At 51.2% G+C, this 11,483-nt stretch overlaps 1 protein-coding gene across 1 annotated transcript in view; it reads right to left on the reverse strand.

Annotated features, from left to right (window-relative positions):
• Positions 1-1,315: 1,315 nt before the first annotated feature.
• Positions 1,316-11,483, reverse strand: part of Prmt2 (protein arginine methyltransferase 2) — an 18,968-nt gene continuing 8,800 nt past the window's right edge. The window contains 9 exon segments of the mRNA XM_055607071.1: positions 1,316-1,883; positions 2,512-2,616; positions 2,619-2,683; positions 3,641-3,777; positions 4,339-4,468; positions 5,724-5,899; positions 8,393-8,557; positions 9,405-9,566; positions 11,045-11,227. Of these exon segments, the coding sequence (XP_055463046.1) occupies positions 1,798-1,883; positions 2,512-2,616; positions 2,619-2,683; positions 3,641-3,777; positions 4,339-4,468; positions 5,724-5,899; positions 8,393-8,557; positions 9,405-9,566; positions 11,045-11,227 (1,209 nt within the window). The 3' untranslated portion in view covers positions 1,316-1,797.

Raw genomic sequence — 11,483 nt, forward strand, 5'->3', positions numbered from 1 at the left:
GTGCAAAACATCACATGCCTGCTCACAAGCCAACCTGGGAAAAACATCATACGCCCAGCTTGCAGCAAAATATCACATGACCAAACTAAAACTTCCACTTCAAGGAAATACCGCCTACGTAGCCTTGGATGAAACCACGCATGCTGTCATCTAATGGAAAACTGAGTGTCTACCACCAGGATCTTCCTATTTTTTTTCTTGTTTTGGGGTTTTTTTGATTTATGTTTGTTGTTGTTGTTGTTATTTGTTGTTTTTTTGTTTGTTTCAAAACAGGGTTTCTCTGTGTAGTTGTGGCTATCCTGAAATTCAATCTGTAGACAGGCTGGCCTCAAACTCATAGAGATCTGTCTACCTCTGCCTCCCAAGTGCTAGGATTAAAGGCGTGTGCCACCACTGCCAGTTTACAGTCCCCTTCTTAGGATGTACCCTGAAGAATCAGGAACAACTGTGATCCTCAGAAGTTGAAAGCCAGTTTTGTTTTTGTTTTTGTTTTTTTCTTCTAAAACTGCTTGATCACAGAGTGACCCAACAAATTGAGAAAAAATGGCATGTGGTTCTACTGAGATGCCAGAAAGGTATTAGAGAACATGAAGCCTCTGTGTCTCCACCTGGTGCATGTCCTGTGGGCATGTTTTTGTTTTTGCTTATTTTTTAGGATCTCACTATATAGCTCTGGCTGGCCTGGAACTGGGAAAGTAGAGCAGGCTGGCCTCTAAGAGCCACCTGCCTCTGCCTCCTGAGTGCGGGGAGGAAAGGTGTGTAACCCCATGCTAGCTTGAGGCTTCGTCTGTATGGACACTGAGATTTGTTGTACTTTCAGCAGTAAACTTTATAAGAAAATTTTACTAAACGCCAGAACAATAATACTGAGAAAGGTTACAAAGCAATAGGCAGTGTATATTCCTGTGCGTCTTAGGGTTCTATTTCCTGTAATGAAAAACCATGACCACAGTAACTCTTAAAAGGAAAGCATTTAAGTGGGGCTGGCTTACAGTTCAGAGGTTTGGTCCATTGTCAGCATGATGGGAAGCATGGCGGAACAAAGGCAGACATGGTGCTGAAGGGCTATCTGAGAGTTCTACATCTGGATTGGCAGACAGCAGGAAGAGTGACACTGGGCCTTGCCTGAGCATCTGAAACCTCAGAGTCCACCCCCAGAGACAGATTTCCTCCAATAAGGCCACCCCTACTTCAACAAGGCCATAGTGCCTAACAGTGCCACTCCATGTGGGCCTAGAGCTGCCATTTTATAAACCATCGCACCACGCTCACGAGAAACAGTATATATGCACAGAAACAAGACAGAGAACATTCGTTCATTAAAAAATATTTATCGAGCATGTACTATGCCCCACATATAATGTACACATAAGACGTTAGCTGCCACCCGTGCGGAGCCCACTGCCCACACTGCCACCACCTGTCCTTGCGCTGAGACACGGGTCATCTCTCACACCAGAGCAGGGCTCTGCGGGCCACGGGCCACGGGTGCAGCAGCTGGCCAAGGGCATCAAGGACACCACTGACAGAGGGCATGGACGTCACGGTCACGGGCACATGGGCTGAAATGCGTGTCTGAGGAATCTACAACTACTCGGAGCCGGGATCACAGTGTCACAGCTGGCGGCCGGTGGGCGCCACAGGAGGAACACCAAAACACACAGCCTACAGGAGAAATGAACCTGGGAGAGAGCCCATGGGCTTATCTGTGAGGGGCCCCGAGGTCACCTGCTACATGGAAAGGGGTCACCATGGGACAGGTGTGCCTGGATGTCACAGCAGGTGGCCAGGCGCATCTTATTCCACCAAGATGCATGCCATGGCCATGACTCCCAAGCAGCGCTCGCCCATCACCTCCAGATTGGAAAGACCTTTTCTCCAACCTGCAAAAGACAGAAGAGTCAATTCACCATTTCTGATTGGTTAACACACAGAACTTGCAAACAATTTAACACTGGATGGAATGGCATTCCGAGTACACATTCTTAAATGACCAACATTTTGATACTGAATATAAAATTACCACAAAATGAAAGAGAACCATTTGATTTTTTTTTTCCTTTTCTCTCCTACGTTAACCCTGTCTCCAAAAACAGAGCTCCAGTTTCCAGTGGCCTTTGAGACTTGAAGTCTAACACCCCACCTGACTCCGGGCACCCTATGACATTCCACACGTGAAATAAGTCCTTCACACCTCCACACCTCAAGCTCGGCTCTTCCAGGAAAGGTACAAGGAGCCACCCCAGGCAGGTCCAGGACTCCTTCGACCAACTGTGTCACGTGAGTATTAGACACTTACCTTCTTACCGTCCACCTGCTGTTATATGAAAGGAGAAATCTGTCTCTCTAATAATAACACCTTTCTCCTGTGTGAAGACTATAATGTTCAGGAAAGGCTGGACCAACTGTGGCGGGGGACACACATCGGTCACCCTCCTTACTAACCACCCAGAGCGGTCTCCCTGAGATCCAGCCCCACACAAGACACGATTTCACAAATAACTATCTTACTCTTTGAGATGTGGGGTCGAAGGTGGAAGTGACGGCCCAGCTCAGGGAGACAGACATGTGCCTTCTCCATACCGGGTTTCTTTGCAGCACAATAGAACCTGTGACCACATCTCCTGTGTGGACCGGGACCGGGTCGTCCATCATAAACAAGGTCTGCTTCCAGTGTGTGGTTCTGCAAGACAGGCACAGTCACCCACAAGCCTCAGCTGGCAGCCCCAGCGAGGTCCTCGGCACTGACAGCCTGTCCTGCCCAGGAACCTAGCAACACGGAGCTTGGTCTCACGTTAAGCAAGGCGCAGTGCCACCCTCCCATGGCCAACCCTTTGATCTGAAGTCTTTACAGGATCAAAACCACAACACGGGGGCTGACACCCTGCTCATGACAGAGATGGCTGGGGTTCCGGAAGGTCAGGAAGGTTGACCTGGGTGGCCCGCCGAATGGAAGCACGGGGTTGAATGACTACATTGGGCGCTGAATCCCAGGCCCAGAGGACAGTAGTCCACTCGGTCATTGTGATGCCTGCTTGAGTCACCGCAGTAAAGTGGCACATGCAACAGAGCCAGGCCTATCGTTTCTGGAAGAGATGTGCTCAGACGGTAGCAGCACAGACGGGGTGTCCCTGGCTCAGGGACTCTCACTTCTCTGCTTCAGTGCTGTATCTAGCTCTTTTGGTCTCGTGTCAGCCCGTGTGCCAATAACACGGAGCATCCCCGCCCACGCTGCTCTTTGGTTCCATTCACTCTTCAAATGTCCCTCTTTATTCTCTCCTTCCTGGTCTGGGCCACATGGCTGAGGCCAGGGCACAGCCAACTGACCAACATACCACCATTACAGGAGAGAATGTGGCTGAACAGCACCGTGCGAGCTGAGGACTTCTCCAACCTTGTGTGCTGAGGCCAGGGAAGCAGAACCCTAAGTCTATGATGCACTAGGAAACCGGAAGTTTCTCATACTAGGGAAACTGCTCAGGGACGCTAATCTCCTGGTAGAGGAAAGCATCCCCCTTCTTACCCCACATGTCTGGCCGAGGGTACCTGGAGCCCAGTTAGCCAGTCTGCTTCCACCCACTCCTTATCCCCCTGCCTCACCATACCTCTTCTCCAAGCATACCCCTATACGGTCACTCACGGGTGCAGCGGGCCTGTGCTGAGCACCTGCTGGGGCTGGCCCTCCTCTAGGCTCTGGAAGTGCACACTGAACCAAGCTGTGAAGCCATGCAGCGTACCAGCCTTCTGGATGTCAAATCGCAGCTCACCACGCATGGTCTGCACCCAAACACAGAATAACACATCAGTGCCGCAGACCAGGGCCAATCCCAACAGCCCAACCCTAACCTCAACCCGGCCAGCCACTCTGGGTCATGTGGAGAGTCTCACAGGGCTTGGGCTCCACTGACCATATCCATCCCAAACTCTTATGCCCACACAGCAGTCGCTGGACCTAATTAACCATGGAAAGGGCGTCAAGAACTGTGTAACAACAGCAGCTGTCAACAGCTAAAAGAATCTGTTACACAATTGCTGGACCACCATACATGGAATGATTTGTATGCTTTCTAGGATGCCAAGAATGTAGACCATGGAGTAAAAATATCTGAAGACAGTGAAGAGATTAAATATAACGAAAACAAAAACACAGAAGACAAAAACCAAAATAGAACATGAGAAGGAAGAAAATAGTAGCAAATGGAGTGTAACAGTTCATTTAGTGGTGTCATTCAGTCATCACTGAGACCACACACACACACCACATTTGCTGCATGTCTGCCATCGTTACCCAGTGTCTCCTGCACCAATTTAATGTCTAGAGCACTGTCCGTCCCTCACCTCCAGGTCAGAGATCTGCACGGTTCTCATGTCCAATTGCAATATGGTGCATGGCTCAGAGAGACAGTCTTCCGGCTTCAAGATATGATTAGACTTTGGCTTTGAAAAAAACTCCTTGATTGCTAAAGACCTAGGGGAAAAGTTGAAAGTCAAAAAAAAAAAAAAAAAGATACAAAAAACAAAACAAAACAAAACAAAAAAAGGCTCAGGCTCAGGGCACTGGCAAGGATTTAGCCGTAAATATACTGGAGGTAATAAATGAGCATTCCAGGTCTAGCCTGGAGGATTATCCCTCCTAGCTGGACTCACCTGCCCTCCAGCCTTCCTGGGTCTCACTAGCCAGCCCTCAGAGCCTGCCAGTCTGTATGATCTATGCTAGACCTGCGTCTCACTCTCAGTGGAGACTTTCTTCATTTCAGGGTCCATCCTCCAGCGAAGTCTCACCTCAGGAGGTCTCCATCCCTGCGTTTCATGCCCTCAGAGGGCTCTTCCCACTCCCTCCCACCACATCAAGGTCTGCTCTAGAGAAGAGCCTCCTTCTTGGGTGTGGGCTTCTCTCTGAGCTCCTTTGGTCGTATTTCCCCTCCACAGTAAGGAGCTGCTGCATTAAGTTCTGAATCAGTGAAAACAAGCGTCAGGGTCCAAACGGTACAGAATACTGAGAAAGTGTGAAAGCACTTGCAGCTGAGTATGAGACAAGCCGGGCTGACCAGGGAAGACGAGGAACAACGGTAAAGACAAAGCCATTCCAAGCAGGCTCTTGGCTGGCATGTGCAATGGTACCACTGCCCTTTCCTCTGGTAAAGGTCTCGGCTTTGTGGCTTACACCTCTGTGGGAGTGGAGGTACAGTGACTCACTGTGTATCCCTGGCCAACTTAGAACTTGCTATGGAAAGCAGGCTGGCCTCCAACTCATAGCAATCTACCTGACTGTGCCTCTTGGGCGCTGAGACTAAAGGCGTGCAGCACCATACCCAGCCTCTTGGCTACTTGCTCGCTCTGCCTGTGTCCTGATGCGAATTCTCCCCCAGGAACACAAGAACTGTGATCACTGCCACAATTGAGGCTGGAGGGAAGGCAGGAGGAGGCCTGTCTCCCTGGCTACCACAGCTTCCCCATACACAAAGCCATGCCAGGGATCAGGACGGGTGGGCAAAGGAAAGCTGAGGAGCCGGAAACAAGACAGATCTCAGCAACATCTCTGAGTTCATTCTGGGCCACTGGAGGATGCCTTCCGCAGCGTGAAGCTTCCCAAGACCACCTCAGGGAAGCAGAGGCGGCCCCCACCAAGTCCCTCATCAACCAGCTGCCCACCCAGCTCCTGCCCTCTTGCCAGGAGCCTGCCTACACGGCGGTCAGCCCCGCAAGCGGTCGCGCACACCTACTTGAGTGCAGAGAGGTTGAACTCGTAGGCGTTGTCCCAGAAGAGTACCTTGCTGTGGTAGTCTTTGTCGGCGCTGCAGGGCACCAAGTGCAGTGCCGCCGTGGTGGGCCAGATGACACCGTCCTCCTTCAGCCACGTATCCCGGGCGTACAGGATGGACTCGATCATGAACTCAAACTGCACCGGGAGGCAAAGACGCAGGGGTGTCACTGAGGTCTCGCACGCCACAGCCAGGAGGCCATAGCCCGTGTTGGGAGTTTCAGTTTTACCTCCAAAACTATCCCAGCCAGGCCAGTGAACCACACGGGAGAGCCAGGGGTTTGTTCCCCACTCTCGTGAAACATATGAATCACAGCCTGGCTTGGAATGCCATCACTTCCCATCGAACTGGGAGGCAAGGGGAGCTGACAGACAACAGAAATTCTCGCACTTGTCCCAGACCGGCACTGGGAGAAAATCCGATAGATTTCACAGTGCCCCGAAGTGCCACACGGCTCTACCTAACACACAGGACTGGTCTGTCTGGAGTATTCCCGGAATTTTCCCAACCCTCTGGTCAAGCACATAACCAGGGGTCCCTCAGAAGACCTGCACCTCCCCCCTCAAGCCCTCAGCAAGTCTATCAGGGGAGCTTGACATGTTTAAAACTCAGTAGGACCAACGTGAGCAAGCCCAGGCTTCCTGCTGTACCTAAACTCAAGTCAAACTCAGGAATGAGAGTCGGGGCAGGGGCTGAAGGCTACTCCCACAGGTCCCTCCTCCTCTGCCATCATGGATGGGAAGCAGCAGAAGGCTCGGATTTTCTTAACAATCTACTCAAGCCTTACAACAAATAAGGTCCGTAAGAACTTACACAATCTAGAAAAGGAAACACAATTAAAATCACAGGAAAAGCCAGCCCCTGAAGGAACCGTATTGTTTTCAAGTACTGTTCTGCATGCATTCGAAAATATGTGCGCCCATACCGAAGAGAGGTATGACCTTTACGCTTTATTTTCCATTATCGGATAGAACTGGCCTGACACGGTACATACAGCCTACATGAATCTGGGCACCCAGGCGATGTGTCCCTACAGCCATGCCAGGACAAGCAGTAGCTCCATTCACACATCTGCTGGTGGCCACGCCCTCCCACCCTAGAGCTCAGGAAACCCTCCATCTTCTGAACGGAGTCACACAGTGAGCTTGGCCTCCTTTGGGCTGTCCATAGGATCACATGCTTGGTGACTGGCTCCCCTGTGCGGATCGGCCAGCGTATCTGCTGAAGGGCTTTTGGGCTGTTTGCAGTTTGGGTTCACTCTAGCCAGAACTCCTATAGCGGTGCCTAGAGCGATGTTTGTGTGAACACAGCTTGCACTGCTCCAGGCCCACTCAGGTCATCTGCTTCATCGCAGTGCACCACGGGAGATCACACCTCTCAGAGGAACCAGTGTACAGTGCTGAACAGCACACAATCTGACTCCTCAGAGACCATCCCACACTTCCTGAGGCATGGCTGCTGCCTGTAGCTGGCAAACCCACCAGCCCCCTCCAGCTGTGACCTTGCTACCCTGAGAAAGCATTCTTCATTCTCCACCAAGTGCCTGGAAATGCCCCACCTGGGACTCAACCTGACCTCAACACGCCCTCCTGTCTCCAGCTAGCTACGAGGCTTGGCCTCCTCACCACATCCCCTGAGACCCTGACCCATGATATCCCCTCACCAAGAAATCGATATTCCTTTAGTGTTCAGGACACTCAGCCAGTCACTGTACATCAGGTCCCCAACATAGCCTCCACAAGGGTACTTGAGACATGGTTCCAAGTCTCTGGATCAAGCATTGGTAGGAAACTGGCCTCCGTATCGCTGGTCTTCCAAAGCTCCTCCTCTCCCCACCCCTGTCTCTCAACCCCAGTGAGAGCTAGAGTGTAAACGAGGCCTCACTACCACAGGCTTGCTCTGTCCTCTTCTTGCTGCCCCTGCTGTGGGAGTAGCGCTTGACAACCACTCACTATTCAAAGGATCATGTCAGAGGCATAAATTATCATCCAGAGATTATTTCTCTGGACTCTTACACAAAGGCTAAATTTCAGGCTGAGGCACCGCACAAAATGCCCTGGGTTTCACAATGCCAAGCCCAGCAGGAGAGGGCTAGACATACAGCCTGGTCCTGCCTCCTCCTGAGCCTCCTCTACAAGATGTAACAAGAGTATAGCACTTAGGCTGGTGGTGTGGATGACGAGAGTCATGGCAGATCTGTGAGCAAGTAACCGGGTCCATCTGATTCCTTCTATGGCATCTTGGGAACATGACAGGCTCCATGAGGGTGGCACAGACAGTGACAAGGCTAGCCTACAGCAAAGGGAGCCACGAATGGAAACACCACTGACTGAAGAAAAAGCCCTGAACATCTGCAGATTCTTTAGGGAAGAGCAGATGGTTTGGAGAGCTCAGGAGAGAGTCACATTCCTTCACTCATGGAGTGTTTTGTTATTGTTGTTGTTTTAATCAGTTAAAGATTCCAGACGCTGAGCCAATACCATTCAATAAATTAAAAAACACCTCACTTCAAAAAAAAAAAAAATCAGTTAATCATGATTTTTAAAGTTTTCTCAGATGGACCCAGGGTGCTGGGTTCGGGAGAATGAAAGCCCACCACCACCCACAGACCACCACAGGCCAGGCTTTACCAACAGGCAGGTCCCCATCCACTCGGACACCAGCACGTCCACCTTCTCGGGCAGCACCACATCCTCCACCTTCTGCTGGAACACGGTGATTGTGTCAGCAAAGCCGTTCTGCAGGACCAGCTGGCCCGTGTGCTGGGCCATCTCACTGGCCTCCACGGCATACACCTGCAGCGGTAAGGGCGCCCGTTAGCACATGATCCCCGCCCCCCAGGGAGGTGCCCAGTACTCTCCCAAGTCACAGCCAGTACTGGGACGGTAATGACAGAGGACGCTGCGCTGTGAATGGAGGCCTGCGGTATGCCAAGCCGTTAGCGCTCTGGCAGCCTGGCCAGGCTACTGGAAAATCCATCACTGTTTATTCTCCTACCAGAGCCTCCTCAACAAAATGCAAGCACAACTGCAGGCAGCCAGGACCTCAGCTCTGCTGGCTGGCTCCCACATACGACACACATACCCTGTTACCCACAAAACAAGAGCTCAGGACAATAGAGTATGCTAGAATCTACGGCCTGGAGACAGCCATAACTGGTGCTCAAGGGAGAACTGGAAGAGTGTCTGGGTACAGTCTTCACTGCCCTGTCAACTGGCTTTGGCCATTTGTCAGGCTGTCATGAGGCCACCACACAGCTCAGCACAAATCTGCCCCGAAAAGGGAGGAGAAAAAGACCTATCAGGGAGTCAAAGGCCTGTATTGGGGCCTGTGCGCGGCCCAGCACAGTCCTGCGCACCCACCTTTTTCTATAGTGAGCCAAAGTAACAGTTCACAAATGTCCTACTAAGAATCACTGTCACTGCTGCTCTGTCTGGCTCCACTCCCATTGGTCACGACCAGTTCAGTCTGTGAGTCTGAGCCACAGATGCACCAGCTGCCTACTTCCCTCCCACGAGCCTAAAGCGCACGGGTGCCTAAAGGCTGAAAGATCATCCTAAGAGCACGCCACATTCGGCCACCTGTGAAGCCAGCCACCACTCTGGCCCACAGCTGGGCCCACATGGAGGCAGACACACTTACGGCCTTGGGCCTCGCGTGATGTGCACAGAAGAGGCTGATGATCCCAGTGCCACAGCCCACGTCCAGGATGACCTTGTCCTTCAGCGACTCCTTGTTCTGTAGGATGACACTGTGGTATTTTGTTGTCCGAGGCTGGTCGGCCAGCATTTCCAGGTGAAGTTTCTGGAAACAACACATCAAGTATCGCTGCCAGGGCCTGGACCTGAACCACAGACACAGGGCCACAGCTCATGCACCCATCCCTATTCCTAAACTGTTAGCAACAAATGGGCTCTGAAATCAAAACAGCAGATGCCAAGAGATAAAAGTGTCAGCGGCCCATGAGAGAAACCCAAGTTACTCTTCCCCAAGTCAGTCAGATGAGCGGAATGCTGATGTGGGCCACACAGAAGAGAAAGGCAAATAACCCCACACGTACTTCCTGAGGCTGGAAGGACCTGCCTCCCCATCATGTGTCCGCCGAGAGAAAACACTGGACATACTGCAGCAGGTGTCACTGTGCAACTGGGCCCTCCCCTGCAAAATCTTCTTCACTCAAACTTAGCACTTAATTCCTTGCAAGAACTACAACCATAGTGGGGCAGAGGGCTGTGGGGCTAGCAGTGCTCTGGCCAACTCTCCTATACTCTGAGGTGAAAAGGCATCTGATCTCAAAGATGCAGAGAAAGGCCCTTTCAGAGACCGGCGGAACCCTGGCTGCAGGCAAGGCTACACCACTGTAGCGCCCCCAAAGTATAAAACCAACACTAGGTACCCACTGAAGGGAGACTAGAGGCAGGGTGAGTATGGAGCTGCAGCTGATAGCTCCCAGGTGTCACCCAGACAATGCCCAGGTGGCACCAACACAGAGGGTAGGTCTGATGGAGCCTTCAGAACCCCCATGGCTCCTCCCAACGATATGGCCATAAAGTGAAAACAAAGGGATAGACCTTAGTCTATCCTCCCTCAGGAGGCTGGCTGCATGGGTTAAAAAGTCAAAACACCCTATCCTGCCTATAAGCAACACACTCTAAATGTAAAGACTGGGCTAAAAACAAAAAGATGGAGAATGCGACATCCTAAAACAAACCAGGTGGAGCTGCAGAGGCTGCAATGACATCACGCAAGACACTTCAGACAGAAGAATGTGCCAAGAACACTGAGGTGGGCATGCAACCACACGGGGGTCCATTCATCAAACAGGCATCAAATTCTAAATACTTCTAGAGACAACAACAGAACATCAAAATGCACAGAACAACCAAAGGAAACAGAAGAAGCAGTATAGCTGGGGATTCTAAGGCCCTCCTCTCACCAGCTGGCCAAGGTAGACAGGACAGCAGGCAGTCATGAAGACCATCACCCAACAGTAGCCATGAACCGAACGTAACCTAGGATGAACTTAATCAAAAAGTATAAACCTTGCACAGCAAGAGCCTTAAAACTCTGCAACACAAAACAAGATCTAGCCAGGTGCGGTGGTGCATGCCTGTAATCCCAGCACTCAGGGAGGCCGAGGCAGGCTGATCTCTGAGAGTTCGAGGCCAGCCTGGTCTACAAAGCGAGTCCAGGCCAGCCAAGGCTACACAGAGAAACCCTCCCTCGAAAAAAAAACAAAAACAAAACAACAACATGCACACAGGGGATTTGGAAAGCAATACCAGAGTTCCATAGCTGTCAAAGTACTCCTCGTCTTGCCAGGTGTCCTCGGGGTCATAGTCCTCCACCTGCTTCCCGAGGTGGTTTGCAGGGATGTACCCACAGCGGCCTGCATGCTCGCCCCACCACCAGTCAGCTGTGGTTTGTCTCAGGACAAGGATTTTTTCTCCTCTCAGAAAACTGAGCTGGAAAATAATCACCAAAACAGACAGAAGTTACAGTATGAGAGTCCAATTGACTGGCAGGGATAACTGGGTAATAAGTCCCCACTGTTGGTGACCAAATCTCACTGACCTCAGTGACAACCTGAAAAGAACAATAGTAAACGTAAAAATTTTGTATGGGGCATCCACCAGAAAGGACACAGCCTAACCCACATTTTTTTTCTTACAGTTGTGTGTGTGTGTGTGTGTGTGTGTGTGTGTGTGTGTGTGTGTGTGT

This window comes from Psammomys obesus, unplaced genomic scaffold (genome assembly GCF_907164565.1).
Source record: "Psammomys obesus unplaced genomic scaffold, mPsaObe1.curated_primary_1811, whole genome shotgun sequence".
Lineage (NCBI taxonomy): Eukaryota > Metazoa > Chordata > Mammalia > Rodentia > Muridae > Psammomys > Psammomys obesus.